The sequence below is a fragment of the Tursiops truncatus genome, chromosome 20, assembly GCF_011762595.2.
Source record: "Tursiops truncatus isolate mTurTru1 chromosome 20, mTurTru1.mat.Y, whole genome shotgun sequence".
In the NCBI taxonomy this organism is placed as follows: Eukaryota; Metazoa; Chordata; class Mammalia; order Artiodactyla; family Delphinidae; genus Tursiops; species Tursiops truncatus.
Window position 1 is genome coordinate 35410463 of NC_047053.1, and position 22392 is coordinate 35432854.

The 22392-nt window shown below is 43.9% G+C and overlaps 1 protein-coding gene across 1 annotated transcript in view; it reads left to right on the forward strand.

Annotated features, from left to right (window-relative positions):
• The window catches only part of TTLL6 (tubulin tyrosine ligase like 6), a 32073-nt gene extending 11822 nt beyond the window's left edge, over nucleotides 1–20251 (forward strand). The window contains exons 8-14 of the mRNA XM_033847702.2: nucleotides 112–287; nucleotides 1585–1773; nucleotides 2451–2628; nucleotides 3582–3863; nucleotides 15314–15683; nucleotides 16161–16429; nucleotides 20128–20251. Of these exons, the coding sequence (XP_033703593.1) occupies nucleotides 112–287; nucleotides 1585–1773; nucleotides 2451–2628; nucleotides 3582–3863; nucleotides 15314–15683; nucleotides 16161–16429 (1464 nt within the window). The 3' untranslated portion in view covers nucleotides 20128–20251. The remainder of the gene's footprint in view (nucleotides 1–111; nucleotides 288–1584; nucleotides 1774–2450; nucleotides 2629–3581; nucleotides 3864–15313; nucleotides 15684–16160; nucleotides 16430–20127) is intronic.
• The last annotated feature ends 2141 nt before the right edge of the window (nucleotides 20252–22392 follow it).

Here is a 22392-nt window from a genome sequence, read left to right on the forward strand (position 1 = left end):
AGCCAGGACCCCGACCGAGGTGGGCTCGGGTGGTTCCCTGGAGGGGCCGTCCCGCCTCACGCCCTGCTTGCACCCTGCCCAGCCTCCCCAGCTGCCGTCTTGCCCTCACAGGTCAACCACTCTCCGAGCTTCTCCACTGACTCCTGGTTGGATAAAGAGGTAAAGGACAGTCTGCTGTATGACACTTTGGTCCTGATCAACCTGAGAAGCTGTGACAAAAAGAAAGTCTTGGAGGAGGAGAGACAACGGGCGCAGTTCCTGCAGCAGTGTCGTTCTCGGGAGACCAGGTACAGTAATGGGTCAATTCTAACAAATGATAATCCTGTTTGGAAAATTAATATATATTGGCAGGATGTGGCAGTTTGAACAGTTTTACTGTGGCTATTCCTTTGTTCCTAAAAATAGGAGATTAAGTTATAGACATAAATACCTGTGATGGATATGAGTTTATTAATATCATATGAAGATCCAGGGATTACCAATTCAAAAGCAAAACCATTTATCTATACAAAAAGGAAGATTTGTCCATCCTCCCCTTGCCACTGTGTGGGCAGGAGCCTCTGTCGCCCTGCTCCCTGCTGGGTAGCATTTACCTTTTAACAGAGGCCTTCCTCTGTAGAGTGAGAAAGAAGACAGGAGCCTGGCCAAGGAGTGGCTTTGTTGCTTTTCAGATCCCACGGTGGCCCGCTGCCCCCCGCATGAGCAGAGCCAGCCTGATCCTTCGGGACTGAGCTTCTGGAACCGGGGCATGGCATCTCGGTTTGGATGGCACTGTGTTTCTCAGAGCGTGTTCACGTGCACTGTCTTCCCTGGAAGGGGGATGGGTAGGCGGTAGCATGGGGTGTTGTATGGTCCTAATTTTGGAGCTAAGAAGACCAAGACTCTGGAAGGGGAACTGCCTTGTACAGGTCACCTCGCTGGTCAGTGGCAGGTCTGGACACCGAGCCCGCTGGGTGGGCTGCCTTCCATTAAACTCCTGGAGAAGGAGGCAGCGTCAGCTAAGGGGCGGCCAGGGCCCTTCTCTGGATCAGTCTCCTCGTCATGACTTGGCCCTGGGTGGCTCAGGGGCTCCTGGTTTCCCTGCTGTAAAAGGGGCTTATCGTTCCTCGCTCCCTGACCTCCACCTCCCCGGGGGGCTGTGAGGAAGAATGAGATCATCACAGCTCATAAAAGCTCATCAGGCTCATCCACGAAGCCCTCAAATTTAGCAAAACACAAGCTGTCAGTTCGCCAGAGAAGGGTAGCAGGGGCTGTGATTGGGAAGATGGTGACAGTCTGCCTCAGAACAAAGCCAAGGGGGAAATAGGCTCTACTTGTAACGGGAGAGAATTTGGTGAGCTGTCAGGAAGACCGTTCCAACCAGCTCTCAGTACCCTGTGACACTTGCTGTCCCGGGAAGGCTAGAATCTCCTTTCAGGGAAACGTTCACGCGTTCATTTATTTAGGAAATACTGACTGACCACTGTTGCGTGCAAGGCCTCCGTCTGGCCCTAGATGACATCCGTGTCCTTGGAAAGGCCATGTCCTCTCCAAGCTGGGTCCCAGGAAACCCTAACTGCAGCCCTGTGTTCTGCTTCCCAACAGGAAGGAGGAAGTCAAGGGCTTTCAGGCCGTGCTTCTAGAGAAAACTGAGAAGTATGAAAAGGAAAACTGCGGAGGCTTCCGCCTGATTTATCCCAGTGTGAATTCGGAGAAGTATGAGAAGTTTTTCCAGGACAACAACTCCCTCTTCCAGAATACAGTTGCCTCCAGGGCTCGGGAGATGTATGCCCGGTAGGAAGGCTCCTGGGGCTAGGGGAGCAGGGTGTTGGGGGAAGAGGGGTTTGCCTGACCTGAGGGGTAACCTTGGGGCAGCCTTGAAGTTGCTTTGGTCTCGCAAGGACCAGGAATCGTAAGATTCTTTGGTGTGGGATGTTGTTAAGTGGATATGGGGCTGTTTCTAGAAACTCACCCATGAGACAGGCACCCCCACCCCACTCCAGCATGCCCAGCCCCTCAGGGCTGCCTCCTGGATTCATGCAGGTGTCAAATCTAAGGACCGGAAGGGACTCATCCCATTCGGTCCATTCCCCGCCCTCCACCTCATTTCATGGAGCAGAAAAAGGATCGTACAGCAGATAACAACAGAAGAGGCTCTAGAACCCCTGTCTCCTGAGTCATGTGACTGAGTTATTTCCGTCACATCATTGGCCAGAGAGGCCCAGCATATGACGGGGTCCAACGTGGGAGCCCCTAACTTTAGCGTCCTACCGAGACCTTCTTCCCAGCACCTGCCAGCTGTGGGATCTGGCCTACTGGGAAGTGAGGAGAGCGGTGGGGTGTGGTGAGTGGGGTGCAGCCCGCCACTCCACTCTATGAGGTGGGCAGGGCAGGGTGTCTCATTGCCCTCAAGGAGAGTGTCCACATTCCCAGCCCATCCCTAACCTACATGACTGTTCCTCACTGGGCAGGCAGCTGATCCAGGAGCTGAGACTGAAACAGGAGAAAATATCCTTCCAAACGAAAGATAAGAGGGTGGAAATGCAGGGGGAATCAGCAGGCGAGCGAGCGAGAGGCAAGAGCACGCAGCACTGGCGACAGAAACAAAGGCAGGAGTCCAAGACTGCCACCAGCCCGGCCTCCAAACAAGTAAACCTGGATGGGAGGGGAGCGCGCATGCCCAGCGCCCTTCCCTGGCTGGGGCCAGTCCAGGGGGGGGTGCTGAGGAGCCCGCTACTGAGATCTCAGGCACACTGAAGGAATGGGGCCGCATGGAGAGCTGGGCCCCGGGAGGGGAGCCCGGAGGCCTTCAGAGGATCCCTCCATCCAGGCAGAGAGGACTCTCACTGGTCTGCCCTTCTTCCTTCAGCTGGAGTAAAAGCAGCTGGGAGGCTGAGCACCATCCCCATGTAGGGAGTAGGCTCTAAGACTACCTGTGGTCATGGTCCCCAACTCTAGTTTGGGTTGGAATGCTCCCCTCCAGCAGGCCAGGGGCACAGCTGAGAGAGGAGGCCACAGGGAAAAGCTTCTGGGAGGCAGGACCTCAGAACACGACATGGGGTGACTGAACACAGCTGGTGCTTCCAGCCTGCTCTCTGCTCAAAGTGTGGACCAGCCTCTAGGCTGGGGCCAGCTATCCAGTTGTCCTATCATCTGAATCTCTGGATCCCCTGCTTCTCTGCCTAGCTCTCTCTTCTGGCTCCCTGGAAAGATTCATTGACTTTTCAGTCTATCTCCTTCTCAAAGACTTACCTGAAGGGACAGGTTTAGAGCAGGTTTTTATTTTTTAAAAAAATAAGTTTGTTAGGGTCATAGACCCTTCGAGAATCTGATAAAAAGCTATGGAATCTCTTGCCATAACGTATACAAAGAAACAATTTTAAAACTGCAGTTTCAAGTGGCTCAAAGGCCCCGTGAAACCATCCGTGAGCCCTTTAGGGGTCCTTGAACCCCAGGTTAAGAGCCCCCGATTAGAGAGACTTTGATTCTGATTGCTTTCCTCTCCTCCTCATCTCCTTTGCACCTACCCTCGGGGGCAGATGATCTGGAAGTGGACAGAGCTGGGTTCCCATGGGCTATACGTTTGGTTTCCTCCTTCCCAGTACCTCCAGCCATTGACACTAGAGTCCTGCACACCCGACTTGCTGTCGAGCATCAGAGACACAAAGAAAAATGAGACAGACAGCAGCCTCGAGCAGGAGGCCCCCAGGGAGGAGGCTGGCCCTGCTCCCCATGAGCCTACATCTGCGAGGCCTTACAGCTCTATTACTGACTTGAGGAATTCAAGCCTCCTCAGCTGCTCCAGGCCAGAGCTCAGTAAACCCGTCTCCGGAATCAAGGAAGCCAAGTCCACCTCTGCAGTGAACACAGTCACCAGCACTGTGGTAAGTAGAGCAGTCTGCCTTCCCTGAGGACCGAACTGGTGGTGGGGTGGGGTGGGGGGTGAGGTAGGAGTCTGGCTTTCTGGTCCCTTCTCTGCACGTACTATGGCCCTTTGAGTAAGCCACTTACCCTCTCTGGGCCTCGATTTCCCCACTTGTGAAGCCCAAGTTGTGGAATGGCATACTGTTAGGAGTCTAGACCTATACCTTTAGGGCTTTTAGAAAGGCCGTCTTATGCATCCCCTCTTTTGGGCAGGTTGCCACCTGTTGTGTTAGTTTCTGTAGGGCCGCTGTAACAAATTACCATAAAGTTGGTGGCTTGAAGCACGAATCTATTCTCTCACCGTTCTGGAGGCTAGAGATCTGAAAACAAGGTGCTGGCAGGGCCACGCTCCATGTGAGGGCTCTCTAGGGAGGATCCTTCCTTGCTTCTTGCTAGATTCTGGTGGTTGCTGGCAATCCCTGGCATTCCTTGGCTTGTGGCAGCATAACTCCAATCCCTGCCCCTGTCATCACACAGACTTCTTCCTGTGCTTCTCCTCTGTGTTTCTTCACGTGGCTTTATAAGGACACCAGTCATTGGATTTAGGGCTCACCCTAATCCAATATGAGCTTATTTTAACTTGAGATCTGCAAAGATCCTATTTCCAAATAAGGTCACGTTCTGAGGCTGTGGGTGTCCATGAATTTTCGGGGGGATATTGTTGAACCCAGTCCACGACCTAAACAGTGTTTTTCAAACTCCATTGTTGTACGGACACCTTTTGAAGGAAAGAAAGCTCTTTTAGATTCCAATTGTAAACTTAAATTATTTGTATAAATATATGCAAGTATATTGCATATATTTATATGCAAGTATATTGCATATATTTATATGCAGATATAAAGTCTTTACACATATATAGCTCTTATGCAACTGCAAAACAAAACAAGTAGCACCAATAAAATTTGCATAAGATATTAATTTAATATGACAGTTGATTTTCTATTTTTCTGGAAACTAAGTTGCCACCTGAATGTAGTACCAACAATGCTAACACAGGTTCTCTTGTGTTCATCATACCTAGGCCCACCAAGAGCTATGTGATGGCTCTACTGTAACTACTGGAAAATCTTCTGCGTTGTTGGGTATTTGCTTGGTCCAAATGCAGTGCAGAGTAGTGCGATGTTTTTCAAATTTCTAACCATAGCCCATAGTAGAAATTCATTTTATTTCATAGTCCATCACATACACACACATACAACTGGAGAAAATTTTCTAAAACGGTGCTTAGCCACACTGCATATAGTGACTCATTCTTTTTTTTTTTTTTTTTTTTTGCGGTACGTGGGCCTCTCACTGCTGCGGCCTCTCCCGTTGCGGAGCACAGGCTCCGGACGCGCAGGCTAAGCGGCCATGGCTCACGGGCCCAGCCGCTCCGCGGCATGTGGGATCTTCCCAGACCGGGGCACGAACCCATGTCCCCTGCATCGGCAGGCAGACTCTCAACCACTGCGCCACCAGGGAAACCCTCATTCTATTCTTTTAAAAATATCCGTTACATGGGCTTCCCTGGTGGCGCAGTGGTTGAGAGTCTGCCTGTCGGTCCAGGGGACACGGGTTCTAGCCCTGGTCTGAAAAGATCCCACATGCCGCGGAGCAACTGGGCCCGTGAGCCACAACTGCTGAGCCTGCGCGTCTGGAGCCTGTGCTCTGTAACAAGAGAGGCCGCGACAGTGAGAGGCCCGCGCACCGCGATGAAGAGTGGCCCCCGCTCGTCGCAACTAGAGAAAGCCCTCGCACAGAAACGAAGACCCAACACAGCCAATCAATCAATCAATAGAAATGCTGTGGAATTATTTAAAAAAAAATACCCATTACAGTCCACTAAGTTAATTTCCTGACCTACTGGTAGGTTTGCAACCGTGGTTTGATAAACACCGTTACAAGAGTATGCTTTGGAGCTTCATCACGTTGGATTTGGCAATGATTTCTTGGATATGACACCAACCCCACAGGCGACAGAAGCAAAAGTAGATAAGTGGGACTACATCAGACTTAAACAGTCAACAAAATGAAAAGGCAACCTGTGGAATGGGAGAAAACGTTTGCAAACCATATATCTGATAAGGGGTTAATATCCAGAATATATAAAGAACTCTTACAGCTCACAATGACAACAACAACAAAACAACCCGATTAAAAAATGGGTAGAGGCGGGCTTCCCTGGTGGCGCAGTGGTTGAGAGTCCGCCTGCCGATGCAGGGGACGCGGGTTCGTGCCCCCGTCCGGGAAGATCCCACATGCCGCGGAGCGGCTGGGCCCGTGAGCCGTGGCCGCTGAGCCTGCACGTCCGGAGCCTGTGCTTCGCAACGGGAGAGGCCACAACAGTGAGAGGCCCGCGTACTGAAAAAAAAAAAAAAAATGGGTAGAGGCTTAAATAGACATTTCTCCAAAGTGAAAACAGCCAGTCACAAAAAGACGGATACTGCATGATTCCACCTATATGAGGCATCTAGAGTAGTCAAACTCTTAGAAACAAAAGGTAGAAGGGTGGTTGCCAGGGGCTGTGGAGAGGCAGAAACAAAAGGATGTTTAATGGGTATCAGTTTCAGTTTTGCAAGTTAAAAAGGTTCTAGATATGTGTTGCACAACAGTGTGCATAGAGTTAACACTACTATACTGTACACTTAAAAATGGTTATGATGGTAAGTTTTACATGATGTGGGTTTATGTGAACCACAGCTGCTGAAGCCTGCGTGCCTAGAGCCTGTGCTCTGCAACAAGAGAAGCCACCGCCAGGAGAAGCCCACACACCACAACTAGGGAAAGCCCGCGTGCGGCAACGAAGACCCAACGCAGCCAAAAATAAATAAAATTTTAAAATAATAATAATGAGTAAAGAGTATACTTTGGGGAATCTGGCTGCCACTGTTTAGATCCTGGGGTCTCCTTTTATTATATGTATGACTCCCATCTAGTCACTCTAATCTGCTTAAGCCTCAGTTTCCCCATCTGAAAAATGGTGTTTTCATAATAGTACCTACCAGCGGATCATCGTGAGGAGTAAACGAAAGGAGCCAAGAAAGTGGATCCACGAGTGGTGTTTATCACACAGGAGTCAGTACGCATTAGCTATTATTTTAATATAACTACTTCTTAAGACTGCCCTTGTTCTTTTTGCATTAACTTAAGGCTTAAAGCAGTACTATTGAACACTAAAGAGATTAAAAAAATAAGGCAGCTAACAACAATTCATTCTTTTTTTTCTTTTTTGGATTTCATGTTGATTTAATCAAAATCATTGGTTCAGGATGTTGTATCATACTTGGTTCATTCAAAGCCTTTGACTGGTTTGTTTATTTACTTGTCCCTTTATCCCTATGCTCACCTCCCATTCATCTATCCACCATCTTTTGTTAGTTTGTTTCCTTGTAAAGAAGGGATTTCTAACTTTTTTTATAATCTTTATTTTGTAATTTTTATTTAAAAAAAATTTTGGGTCACGCTGTGTGGCATGCAGGATCTTAGTTTTCCGAGCAGGGAATCTAACCCGCGCCCCCTGCAGTGGAAGCACGGAGTCTTAACCACTGGACCACCAGGGAAGTCCCAAGAAGGGATTTTTTTAAATACATGCATTTAAAATCTGTTTAAATGTGATTGGGTTATTTATCTCATTCTATGTCCTATTTTTTTTCTTATTGAGCCCCACTTTTTTTCCTAAAATCTTAACTGTACAATTCTGACAAATAAATACACCTGTGTAATCCATATCCCTATCACAATATAGAACTTTCTGATATTTCCCCAAAGTTCCCTCCTGCCCATTCCTAGGCAATTGCCCTCCTGCTCCCTGCATCCCTCCTCAAGGCATCCACTATCCTGACTCTGACTTTTTCCATCTTAGAGTAGTTTTGCCTATTCTAGAATTTTGTGCAAATGGAATAATATAGTATATATTCTTTTGAGTCTGACTTCTTTAGTTCAGTATTATATCTGTGAGATCCATTCATGTTGTTGGGTGTATCAGTTGTTTGTTCTTCTTTATTGCTGAATTGTGTTCCATTGTACAAATACACTGCAGGTTTTTTTTTTATCATTCTCCTGTTGATGGACATTTGGGTTTTCCCGGTTTTTATTCTTTTATTGCTATTGTAATTAAAGCTCTTATGAACGTTCCTGTACAAGTCTTTTTGTGGACATAGTTTTCATTTCTCTTGGATAATTACCTAGAAGAAGGATTACTAGGTCAAAGGGTAGATCTATGTATAACTTTATAAGAAACTCCAAAGTCTTTATTTAAAGTGATTGTATCTTTTGTACATTTCAGCCAACAATGAATGAAAGTACCAATTGCTCCACATTTGTCAACATTTGGTGCTATCTGTCTTTTAAATTTTAGCCACTCTAATGACTATGCTGTGATTTCTTATTGCGGTTTTAATTTGCATTTCTCTGATGATTAAGCATGTCAAGCACTTTGTCAAATGCTTATTGGTCATTCTTGTATGTTTCTTTATGGAGAGTCTGTTCAAGTTTTTGCCTTCCTCCCTTTTAAGAAATGGGATTATTTATGTTTTTACTGTTGTGTTGTAGGAATGCTTTATATAGTCTGGAAACTTACCTATTCTTTTTCTTGATAGTGTTTTTTGATTAGTGAAAAAACTTAATTTTGACGAAGCTTATCAATTTTTCTTTTATGGTTTTTGCTTTCTGTGTCCTATATAAGAAATTTTCATGTACTCTCAGATCACAAAGATATTCTCCTAGGTTTTTTCTAAAAGCTTTATAGCTTTAGCTTTGTGTATAGTTCCATGATCTGTTTCAAATTAACTTTTGAGTGTGCTAGGTGATGGGCACTAGGATTTTTTCCCCATATGCACATCTAGTTACTACACTATTTATTGAAAGACTTTCCTTTCTCATTGAATTGCTTGGGTGCCTTATAAATTCTAGTAAGGATTTTTGTTGTTGATTCTGTAGGATTTTCAACAAACAAGTATGTCATCTTCAAATAAAGATGGGTTTTACTTCCTTCTTTCCAATCTTTATGCCTTTTATTTCTTTTTCTTACCTTATTGCCTGGCTGGGATTTCTAGTACAGTGTTGAACAGGAGTGGAAAGAACCGATATCCTTGCCCTGTTTCCAGTCTTAAAGGGGAAACATTCCAGTCTTTTATCATTAAGTATGGTGTTAGCTGTAGGGTTTTTGTAGATATTCTTTACTAGGTTGAAGATGTTCGCTTCTATTCCTAGTTTGCTGAGAGTTGTTTTTAATCATGAATGGATAATGAATTTTGTCAAGTGCTTTTTCGGTATCAGTTGATAGTATCATATAGTTTTTCTACTTTAGACTGTTAATATGGTGGATTACATTGATTATTATTATTTTTTTTTTTTGGCCGCACCTCGTGACGTGCAGGATCTTAGTTTGTGGATCGGGGATCAAACCCATGCGCCCTGCAGTGAAAGCACAGAGGACTGCCAGGGAAGTCCCATCATTGATTAATTTTTGATCTTTAGCCAGTCTTACATTCCTGGAATAAACCCCACTTAACCATGATGTATTGTTCTTTTTATGCATTGCTGGATTCAACTTAATAATGTTTTGTTGAGGATTTTTTTTTTTTTTTTTGCGGTATGCGGGCCTCTCACTGTTGTGGCCTCTCCCGTTGCGGAGCACAGGCTCCGGACGCGCAGGCTCAGCGGCCATGGCTCAGGGGCCCAGCCGCTCTGCGGCATGTGGGATCTTCCCGGACCGGGGCACAAACCCGTGTCCCCTGCATCGGCAGGTGGACTCTCAACCACTGCGCCACCAGGGAAGCCCTGTTGAGGATTTTTATGTCTGTGTTCATAAAAGATGTTAGTTTATAAGGTTTTATTTCTTCTTTTACTTTTTTCTTTTCTTTTTTTTTTGGTCTGTTAGGTCCATAAAATAAATTGGGAAGTGTTCCCTCCTCTTCTATTTTCTGGAAGAGATAGTGTAGAATTGTCATTATTTCTTATTTAAATATTCAGTTAGAGTTCTCCAGTAAAATTATCTTGGCCTGGAGATTTCTTTTCTGGAATATTTTAAACTACAGTTCAATTTCTTTAATGTTATGTATTTTATTTTGAGTGAGTTTTGGTGGTTTGTGGTTTTTGAGGTATCGGTCCAATTTATCTAAGTTGTTGGATTTATATGTGAAGAGTTGTTTATAGTACATCCCTATTATCCTTGTAATGTCTGCAGAGTTTGTAGTGATACCCTCTCTTTCATTCCTGATATGGGTAATTTGTTTGTTCTTTCACTCTCTTTTTTTTCTTGGTAAGTGTTGCTAGGAGTTTATCAGTTAATTCTTTTCGAAAAACTGGGTTTTTGTTTCATTTTTTTTCTATTATTTTCCAATTTTTTATTTCACTGATTTCTGCCCTTATTAATACTTATGTTCTGCTTGCTTTGGATTATTTTTCTTTTCTTTTTTCTAATTTCTTACAGGGGAAGCTTAGAATGTTGATTAAGACCTTCTTCCCTAATATAAACATTTAATGCTATAAATTCCTAAGAACAACTTTAGCTAGATACCACAAATTTTGATATGTTTTCATTTTCATTTAGTCCAAAATATTTTATAATTTCACTTGAGATTTTCTTTATGACCCATGGGTTATTTAGAAATGTAGGGTTTTTTTAATTTAAAAAATTTTATTTTTATTGAAGTATAGTTGCTGTACAATATTATATAAATTACAGGTATACAATATAGTGATTCACAGTTTTTAAAGGTTATACTCCATTTATTTTATGTAAAATATTGGCTTTATTCCCCATGTTGTGCAATATATCCTTGTAGCTTATTTTGTACCTAATAGTTTGTACTTCTTAATCCCCTACCCCTATATTGCCCCTCACCCCTTCCCTCTCCCCACTGGTAGCCACTAGTTTATTCACTATATCTGTGAATCTGCTTCTTTTTTTTTATATCCACTAGTGGGTTGTATTTTTTAGAGTCTACATATGAGTGATATCGTACAGTATTTGTCTTTCTCTGTCTGACTTATTTCACTTAGCCGAATGTCCTCTAAGTCCATCCATGTTACTGCAAGTGGCAAAATTTCGTTTTTTATAGCTAAGTAATATTCCATTGTAAATATAGACCACATCTTCTTTATCCATTCGTCTGTTGATGATGGATACTTAGGTTGCTTCCATATCTTGGCAATTGAGAAATGTGTTGTTTAATTTTCAGTTGTTGGGAGATTTTCCTGGTGTTTTTCTGTTACTGCTTTCTACTTTAATTCCATATCGTCAGAGAACATACTTTATATGATTTCAGTTCTTTTAAATTTGTTAGAGTTTATGTTATAACTCAGAATATGGTCTCTTTTGGAGAATGTTTCACGTGCACTTCAGAAGAATGTCTATTTTCCTGCTGTTGCGTAGTGAGTCAATTAGATCTGTTTGGTTGCTGATGTCGTTCAGTCCTTCTATATTCTTATTAATTTTCTGTACACTTAGTTCTGTTAATCACTGAGTTCTATTAATTACCGAAACCCACCTCAGGATTTCATCATGGACATGGGGGTACAGAGAGCGGAGAAAAGAAAAGACGAAAAAAAGGTCTTTGAGCCACAGCTATAGGGCTTCTCGTAGAGCTTTCTCTGTCTACTCCCCAGTAGCCACTTTTGAGTTTTGAGTTGCCTTGAGTTCAGGTCAGAGGATACTGGAGGAAAAACAGTAGACTCACTGCTCTCTTGCTGGTACTTTAAATTCTCATCTTCCTCAATCTGCCTGCTACTGTTTACTTTTCAGAATTGTCGGATAGCTACTCTATGCATGCATTCTGTGCAGGTTTTATAGGAACAGTCAGTGGGAGAGACAGATGCAGTATGCTTAATCCATCTCAGCTAGAACCAAGACTACTGTCCCTTCTCATTGTTTCAAATTTCCTTATCCCTTTGATGTCTGCATGATCCGTAGTGATATCCCCTCTTTCATGGATGATAAAAGCAATTTCTGTTTCCTCTTTTTTTAATCTTGATCTTACTATGGGCTTATCCATTTTATTAAGTAAAGAACCAGCTTTAAGCTTTGTTAATTTTCTCTATGGTTTATTTTCTATTTCATTGCTTTCCAGTGTTATCTTTATTACTTCCTTTTTATTCTACTAGCTTTTAGTTTAATTCGGTCACCATTTTCCAGCCTTTTAAAGTAGAAAGTTAGATTATTTATTGTAAGCCTTTCTTCCTTTCTAATATGTGTTTAGCACTATAAATTTCCCTGTAAACACTAGTTTATCTGCATATGTTGCATTTTTATTATCATTGTTTGAAATATTTCCTAATTTCCTTGTGATTTCATTTTTGTTCCATGGGTGATCTAGAAGTATATTGTTTAATTTTTTAATATTTAGGGATTTTCTAGATATCTTATGGTTATTAATTTCTGATTTAATTCCTTTGCGATTAGTAGAAATGCTTTGTTAAAATTTATCAAGACTTATTTTACGGCCCAGCAAATGATTTATCTTGATGAATGTTTCATGTGCACTTGGAAAGAATGTGTGTTCTACAGTTGCTGAGTATAGTGTTCTGTGAATCAATTAGATCACTCTGGTTGACAGCGTCACTCAGATTTTCCATATCTAGACTGATTTAGTTTCTACTTTTTATATCAGTTGCTGAGAGATGGATGGTAACATCTCAACCCCAATTGTGGATTTGTGTATTTCTACCTTTTGTTCTGTCAGTTTTTGTTTCATGTGTTTTGAAGCTCTTTTATTAGGTACACATTTATAATTATTTTGTCTTTTTGATGTAGTGACCCTTTTATCATCATGAAATGATAAAATCTTCTTTATCCCAGGTAGTACTCCCTGTCCTAGAATTTATTTTGTTTGATATTAATATAACCACTCCAGCTGGTTGTGGTTAGTGTTTGCATGGTATATCTTTTTTAAAAACATTCTTTTAATTTCAACTCACTTTTCTCATTATATTTAAAGGATTTCTCTTATATACAGACATAAGTGGGTCTTGCTTTCTTATCCAGTGTGACAACATCTGCCTTATAATTGGAGTACTCCATTTTCATTTAATGTAGTTATTAATACAATTTAGGGCTGAAATTCTGTTTGTTTTCTATACATATTTTCTGTTTCTGCTTTTTCCCCGTGTTCCTCCTTTTCTGCTTTCTTTTGGATTAATCAAAAAGTGTTTGTTAGTTTTAATTTCTCCGTCATCTTTTTAGTTATAAGTTTTTGCCTTTTTGTGGGGGGTGTTATTCTATGGATTGCAATATTCATCTTCAGCTTGTCAGAATCTACTTAGAGGTAACGTTGTACTTAATTTTAAATATGGCAAACTTATTCTCTCTTTTGTACTAACATACACTACTAGTATTTATTGTAGTGCACATCTGTATACTGGTGATGAATTTTCTGTTTTTGTTTATCTGAAAATGTCTTTATTTAAAAGTCTTCATTTTGAAGGAGATTTTTGTTGGACCTAGAATTCTGGGTTAACATTATTCTTGAAGCACTTTCAAAATGCTGTTCCAGTTCTTCTGATCTTCTTCTTTTTCTTTTTTAATGAGAAATTAACTGTATTCATATCATTGTCCCATGTATGTAATGTGACATTTTTCTCTGGCTGCTCTCTTTACCTCTGAATTTCAGCAATTTGAAATGCAATATGATGTAGTTTTATTTGTATTTATCCTATTTAGGATTCTTGAGCTTGTTGGTTTTGTATATTGATGTCTTCCACCAAATTTGAGAAGTTTCTCTCCATTATGTCTTCATATATCTTTCCTGCCTTATTTTGTTCCTCTCTGTTGTATTTTCTGTCTCTATCAGGACTCTAGGTAGCTCATATAAATAGAATCATACAATATTTGTACTTCTGTGTCTGGTTTATTTCACTTAGAATAATGTGTTCAAAGTTCATTTATGTTGTAGCGTGTATCAGAATTTCCTTCCTTTTTGAGGCTAAATAATATTCCATTGTGTGTATACACCACATTTTTTTTTTTTTTTGCGGTATGCGGGCCTCTCACCACTGTGGCCTCTCCCGTTGCGGAGCACAGGCTCCGGACGTGCAGGCTCAGCGGCCATGGCTCACGGGCCCAGCCGCTCCGCATCATGTGGGATCTTCCCGGACGGGGGCACGAACCCGTGTCCCCTGCATCGGCAGGCGGACTCTCAACCACTGCGCCACCAGGGAAGCCCATACACCACATTTTTTTTATCCATTCATTTGTTGGTGGACATTTGGGTTGTGTCCACTTTTGGCTATTGTGAATAATGTTGCTGGGAACCTTGGTGTACTTGTTTAAAAGGAGCAATCTAATAACTTATTTAGCATATATAGCTAGGAGCAGAATTGCTGGGTCACAGGATATTTGCAATCTTATCTAACCAAGTATTTCTAGATGGTTCACCAGAATGGCTGGACCAGCCTACATTCTCAACAGCAGTTCATGAGACACCCCCGCCCTTCCCACCAACACTGATATCCAGCTTTCTAATTTTTGCCAGTCTAATAGGTGTGAAGTAATACCTATTTCTCTGATTACCAGTCTCCAGGGTTTAAAATCTATCTCATGTTTAGAAAACCATAATTCAAAAAGAGTCATGTGCCAAAATGTTCATTGCAGCACTATTTACAATAGCCAGGACATGGAAGAAACCTAAGTGTCCATCAACAGATGAATGGATAAAGAAAATGTGGCACATATTTACAATGGAATATTACTCAGCCATAAAGAGAAACGAAATTGAGTTATTTGTAGTGAGGTGGATGGACCTAGAGTCTGTCATACAGAGTGAAGTAAGTCAGAAAGAGAAAAAAATACTGTATGCTAACACATATATATGGAATCTAAGAAAAAAAAAAAAGGTCATGAAGAACCTAGGGGTAAGATGGGAATAAAGACACAGACCTACTAGAGAATGGACTTGAGGATATGGGGAGGGGGAAGGGTAAGCTGGGACAAAGTGAGAGAGTGGCATGGACATACATACACTACCAAACGTAAAATAGATAGCTAGTGGGAAGCAGCCGCATAGCACAGGGAGATCAGCTCGGTGGTTTGTGACCACCTAGAGGGGTGGGATAGGGAGGGTGGGAGGGAGGGAGACGCAAGAGGGAAGAGATATGGGAACATACGTATATGTGTAACTGATTCACTTTGTTATAAAGCAGAAACTAACACACCATTGTAAAGCAATTATGCTCCAATAAAGATGTTAAAAATAATAATAATAAATAAAATTGATCTCATGTTTAAAGACCTTCAGAGGAAGCTCTGTGGACACTCCCCACCATCTTCTGCCCTAGTGTTTAACCAGTTCATGGTTAAGAAACTGTTCTAACCAAAATCTTTCTTGCTCCTCATGAACTCAGCTCTTCGTCTGTTTGTTTTAATTAAAAATGGCATAGGAGGGAGCCCTTTGCTTTCCACAATCTCATTTTGGACCATTTTCTTTTTCAGCCTCTAACCTCAGTAGAAACCTTCCCAGAATTCACCACCCAGGTCTCAGACACCCCCCAGTCTCTGCTAGGGGTGACCATGGAAACCAGCTCTGAGTGCAGTAGCTCAGAGATGGACAGGGGGGCCTCCTTCAAATGCAAGCAGCAGCAGATGCCTTGGCACCTCATCCAGGAAAAATTATCAAACAATTCTCTGCCTACGAAATACCAGAGCTTCTCAAGGAGTCTGAACCCAAGCTGGACTTTGCTAAAGAATGGCATGAAGAAGCAGCATCCCGTGTCAGAGCTGTTCGCCAGGGTTCCACTGAGGGAGAAGCTGTCCTTGTTCCCAGCTCACTACAGCCCAAAGCTGGTGCTGAGTGACAAGTCACGTGAGTGCCAGTGTACAGGGATGTGCGAAGAGCTTAGGGGATGGAGAAACCAACAGAACCTGTCCTAATCTTGGGGAGTGCCCCATCTGAGGGGGGCTGTATTCCCTGCCTTCAGGGAGACCCCAGTCTGATGGTGGAGACATAGTTTTTGTTCTTAGGGAGTCTCTAGTCTTATTGGGAAAGCAAAACAATGATAAAAGTAGAGCTATGTCTAAGTACCCTCTTCAATCTTTCCTGTTCTCATTCAGATGAGGCCCACTCAACTTAGCCTGTACAAGTTGGGCGTGTTAAGTTTGAAAAAAAAAAAAAAACAACAGGGAAGAGAAACTGTTTGGAGGAAAGGCACAGTGGCTGATTCTGATGCAGCAGCTTCCGCCAATTTTCAGTGGGAGACCCTAGTGGGAGGTGGCCTTCGCCAGGAATTTGTGCTGAGTCCAGCAGCACAGACGGATGATGCCAATGCCTTTGCCTTTCCAGAAAACCCCTTCCTGCCCCGGGAGTGCTGCTTCTGCGGCCGAAGCTCTGGCGAGAAGAAGCAGCTGGATGTGCCCTCCCTCCTCCTCTTGCAGAATCCTCACAGCCATGCTGTTTCCCTGAAGGACCTGCTGGTGGTTGCCACTGCAGCCCGACTGGATCCGAGGCCTGGCAGGAGCCATACAGGTGCTGTGCGAGACCGGTGTACACAGGATCAGGAAGCGTACAGCCACTGCCTGACCTCTGGCCAAAGAGGATGTGAGAGGAACTAGGTAGGCCCACCCATATTCCCTTCATGTGTCTGGTGCACTGGCAGGCTGTACATATACTTCTAGAACGTTGGGTAGGTAGGTGGACTGATAGATCCATAAATACATACAGGTAAGTAGACAATTAAGACTTAACCTCAGTCAAAATGTGACCCCCTTGCAATGTATATTTCTGCTATGACTGATCCGGCCCCGCTGCTTTAGGTACACTTAGCCTTGTCTTCCACTCATGGGTGAAATTGAGACAGTCGCTGATGTCGGTCCCGTAAGTAGAACCAGGCCAACCGTGAGGGGTTGATTTCCACACCTTTCGTGCTCTGCCAGCCTGGCCTAGGTCCAGGTCACTTGCCCTGAGAGCTGGCCCTGTGATGGAGTGTACTGAGGGCACGGAACACCAGGATGGTGGCGTCTGAGAAGATCTGGAAACAAAGACCCTTAAGCTTTGATTCCACTGTGTAAAAGGACCAAAGAGATAGCAAGGGAGCCCTCTGTCAGAAAGTTAGTGCTTCTAAAGGAAGGTGATATGTAAAAACTTAGGAGAACTCTACAACGTAGTATTGCCTGTGGTGGAGGGATCTGTGCTGCTCGGCGGATTATGGAAGGAGATACATTTTAATCATCTCCCTCACTCCTGCCAGCCACCTAAAGCAGACTGTGACCAGACAGTCTGCCCTGACCCCCTCGTGACCTGGAGCTCACACTGCAGAAGGGCTGGCGAGTGAACATCAGCCCATAGGGATCACTTTGGGTGCTCATAAAAATGCATATTCCAAGGCCTGCTCCTGGAAATTCTTATTCAGTAGGTCCTACTGGGGCCCAGGAATCTGCATTTTAAGAAGCTCCTCTAGGTGATTCTGTTGGTCCTCTTACCACCATCAGAGAAAAACTGGGCCTGGTGTTTCCCAAACTTCCCAGATGACATGAATCACATGGGGCTCCTTGTTAAGCCTGTCGTTTCCAAGGCCACACCTCTGGACATCCTGACACAAGAGATTTGGGACAGGCCACTGAGAATTTGCCTGTCAAGGAAGTATCTCAGGTGTGGTAGTGAACACTGTCCTGTGTTTAGACCCAGGTCTGGGCAGAGGAACCTGTGACGGCCAGGCCTGACCTGTGGGCCTGTGATAGGAACAAAACTCCCCAGTCCTGATGGGGCTCAAACCTACCCCCACTGTCTTCGGTTCGTAATTTTCCAGAATTTTAAGTTATTTATGCTCCTACTTTTAAAAAGGGGGATCATGTAGCAGATTACAATAAAAACTTGTATTTAATATGACTGTTAAAATGAAGTTATAATGATCAGAAGCCACACAGGGAAAGGGAAGAGATAATTATATTGAAAGGATGTGATAAAGTGCTTCCCGTAATGACCATTGAATTTGGCTCTAGACAGAAAAAGCCAAACATAGCATTCTGTTTTGGACTTTGTGGTCTCCCCAGTCAGAATAGAGACTCCTTAAGGACATGGACTATGCCTCCACCATCGCACTGGGGTCTCTCTGAAGGCAGGGGCTTCATCCTCCCACCCCCACCCCACACTGAGCTCTTGGACATCCCTGTACACACTGGCACTCACATGACCGGTCACTCAGCATCAGCTCTGGGTTGTAGTGAGCTGGGAACAAGGACAGCTTCCCCCTCAGTGGAACCTTGGCGAACAGCTCTGACACAGGATGCTGCTTCTTCATGCCGTTCTTTAGCAAAGTCAGCTTGGGTTCAGATTCCATGAGAAGCTCTGGGATTTTGTAGGCAGAGAAGGTTTCGATATTTTCATATCGAAAATATGAGTAAAGATAAGTTTACTCATCTAGTAAATAGGTGATTCTTTAGGGGAGACTTCCTTCCCTGCCTCTAATTTCTAAGAGCAGTTTGTCATGTGGTCGTTTGCTATTATAGACTTACTACCATCCATGGTGGATAATGGCTGAAGGTATTGACATGTTTTCTAATAAATATTAATGATGGTAAAATTTACCCCTTTTTTGGTAGTGCACTCTCTAGGCGCCAGCACTCCTCTAAATATATATATATTATCTAATTTAATTCTAATCATAACTGTACACTTTAGAAAAGAAAAAACTGGGGCTCAAAGAGCATAAGGCTTAACATTCAGGAGGTTCCACGGTGGTGGAGGAAGGATTTGAGTCAGACGTTGCCGATTCCCAGCCCTCAAGCTCTTAAAGCTACACTATTGTTCTTTCAAATGGCATTTTTAATATTAGGCTTCAGTTAGAGCTGAGGGAATAATAAATGGCTCTTTCGTGAAGGCATTTCTGTAGGAAGTAGTGATGGCCAAGGCCAAGCAGGGCTTCCTAGAATACCATGTGGTGTCACCAGATCTCAGAGCTGGTCCTCTGCTTTTGGATCAAATAATGGCTTCTAAAAATTCCCAACTAGCCGGATTGCAAAGGACTGACACATACAAGTCTGATTATGTACAGCAGAATGCCTGTCAACACACTGATTTACAAATGGAGCAGGATGTGGTGTGAGAATAGGACTTCTGCATAATAAATAATGGTTGAATGAAAGAGGGAAAGAGCAGAACAGAAGTCCAAATTATGGATCATGGGCTTTCTTGGTAGGTGTAATAATAAAATCTCCCACATCAAGTTTATGTACTGTATCTCATATAATCCTCAGGTCAGTGCTGTGAGTTTGGCAAGGCAGACATTATTCCTTTATCCTCAAATTGCAGATGAAGAGAATCAAGGTTCGGGGACATTAAATGATTTGCCCAAACTCACATGAGTGGTGGGCTCTGGACAACATAGCCTGATATTTCTTCCCCTTTACCACTCTGCCATGAACTTAGATCGCATCCTGACCCATCCTGAGGAATGGACCCCTGACAATTTCCTCCATTTTTCTGCTTAAATCTCTATGATCTCATCATCCTTTCTTGGGATCCACTTTCATAGTGAGTGGGCCACTTATTTAGGGGATAAATAGGCCATTTTGTAGGATTTTAAGGATGATTTAAAGCTTGCTAAAGCAGGGTGCCGGGCACCCTACTGAATAAGTAGCTGCAATGATGATGATGATGATGTTGATGGTGATGATGATACTGTGCTCATGGTGTTGAGCCCAGCACTCTGGACACTTGCTTTTGGTGTACTAAAAGCTTTGCATACAGTATCTCAATCCTCAAAGCAGCCCTTTGTGGTAAGTACTGTTGTTATTCTCTTTTTTTAAATGAGGAGACCAAGGTTTAGAGAAGTTAAGTAACGTGCCCAAGGGCACATAGATACCAAGAGCTAATAAGTTTGTACTCTGAACTGCTACCACTTGTTGTCTGTGGCCAGCTTTTAAATGATCCATATCAAATGTTTGGGGCTGTAAGGATACAGGAAGATGAATGTTGTATAGGAGATCAGCTCGGTGCTTTGTGACCACCTAGAGGGGTGGGATAGGGAGGGTGGGAGGGAGACGCAAGAGGGAGGCGATATGGGGATATACGTATACGTATAGCTGATACACTTTGTTATACATCGGAAACTAACACAACATTGTAAAGCGATTATACTCCAACAAAGATGTTAAAAAAAAATAAAGTTTCCGGTTACTGTGGATGTGAATCACCTGAGTGCCTCCTGACCCATTAGATAGGAATGATGACGATGAGTTAATTGGCTGGAATATTCTAGAAGCCATTTTAAAGGAAAATATAAGAAAAATCTTTTTTTCTTTTCTCTTTCCAGAATCAGACTGGATCTCTGCCACTGTGTCCCTTTCCTCCTCTTACTCCCAGGAAATGATTTGTTTCTTCCTACAGTGTCTACAATGCCCATAGAAGCAACTGAGTTTTATTTCCTCATCTAGACATCCTGGTCTTATGACTACCACCCATTAGCACCCTGAGGCTAATAGCCTTGACTTTTGTGCCCACCCCCCACCCCCCCACCCCCCCACCCCCCCATTAGCTTACAGTGCTGGAGGACCATGACTTCTGGGAGTTACTGGTGCTGCCCAGGACACACCCCAGTTGCCCCACTAGTGACATTCCTGTGGGTCCCGCATAGAGCACTGTCATCCAGAACACTCCCAAGGACAGAGCAACACGAAGGGAGAAGAGCTGCAGAGAAGGACTCACAATTTCCAGGAGCCCAAAGCCCTCAGGGCACCAACAGGCCAGTGTCAGTTTGTCTTCAACTCCAGAGAGAAAAGACAGAAGGCTAAGCTTGATGGAGAACTCTGAGCCCTGAGTAAGGGAGTTGAGGCGGTTGTAACTTCATCAGGTAAAGCCCAGACCTCCTCCTATGCCAGCACGTCAGTGTGCAAACATCTTCTGCCTATCTCCCTTACCAGCCTAACTCAAATTGCTGATGAAGACAGAGGTGAGGTGAGAGTACCCTGTCTGCAGGTGTTTCTCCCACTGACCTGCATAAATGATGCATCTTCCCCTCGAGTGTGCGTTAATCAAATAAACTGCCATGCTCCATGCCAGGATGAGCCGCCTGAACCAGAGTGAGAATGGGAAGGGGCGGGTGGGAGAGAGTTCTGAGCGCCTCTCATTAAGAGAGCCCCAAATATGTCAGGAGGCTCTGAAGAATTCTTTTGGATGAGTGGTCTTCAATAAGCCATGTCCTCCTTGCTGGGAGCCCGCAGCCTGAGGTGGCCCTTTTGGGGGCACCATGGCTGCCATGTCTCTGGCTAGCATAGGGCCTGGCTAGACTCGAGGCATAACATCTCAGTTTGTCCGCCAGTTCATTCTCTACCCTCTCCAGGAATGTGAGCCAGGAGTTTTGCCTCACTTGCTCTTCCTGAGTTAGATCTCTGGGATGAGCTTTAGAGGAGGAGTATGGAGCAGAAGAGGAGGGAGAAGGGTGAGGTCTGAAGTCAAGCATCTGCTTTGCAATGTTGACTCGCTTTGCTTGATGGATTCCCAATGGGATGAATTTCTGGCCTCAAGGATGTCAGGGGATTCTGAGATTACCCTTCAGGCAAAAGACTTTAATTATCCAAGACATTGAATGGAGAAGTTAGGCTCTAGCCATTTGTGTCCAGCTGTGAAACACACACAAAGACACACTACCTTTATCCCGACCTAGGCCTGATTATCAAGGACTCCTGGTAGAGGGTTCTTTTTAGTAGTAATTCAAGGCCCACCTGAATACCAGAAGAAGGAAGCCCTGGTTACCACTGGGCAGGCTAGTAAAAGCTTAACTGTCACCTCACCCCCTTTCACCAGCCCTTTCCTGATGCCACTGTCACTATCAGATTGCCATAGGTCATAGTCTGGCCCAGACAAAAGATGTAAGACTTGCTGAAATGGGGCTTCCTGGAAGCTCTGTATCTTTCCCCTTTTCTCCCTAGTCACCAGCCCCAGCTACTCAAGGTTCCTGAGCTGATAAAAAGGAAGTCTCTTAATAAGGTGAAGTCAGAATTATTTGTCTTTCTAAGGGACAATTTTGATCCTAGAGACAGGGTCGGCTTCCTGGGCATGCAGTCTGTGCAGTCACCCAGGGCTCCACACTAGGAAGGGCCTTGCGTTTGGTTTAATGCTCTGCCGTTACCATCTTGAAATGCTGAATAAGTTTTCAGTGAGGAGTCCTGTATTTTCATTTGGCACTGGGTCCACCAAATTAGGTAGCTGGTCCTGCCTATAGAGACTGTAACGGCTCTGAGTTGTCCAATGAGAAGGCAAAACAGTAGTCTGCCTGTCTAGCCCCACCCGCCTCCTGCCTGGGGCTATGCAGAGCAGCTGTCTGCTGAACGCTCATGGGGGACAAAAGACGCTTGTGGTGGTCCTTGCCTCCATGGAGTGCACAGTCGGGTAAGACAGGTCCACGGAGAACTAGCCTGAGTTAAGTGCCGCTGAAAAAGAACATCGGTGGATGAGAAGGAAACGCTCTCACACCCAGCTGCGAGGGTCAAGTCTGCTTCAATAGAAGAGGTGATACTTGAGGTGACAGAAAAAGATAAATGGACTGTTTTTTATTAAAAAGATTTTTAATGTAAGAAAG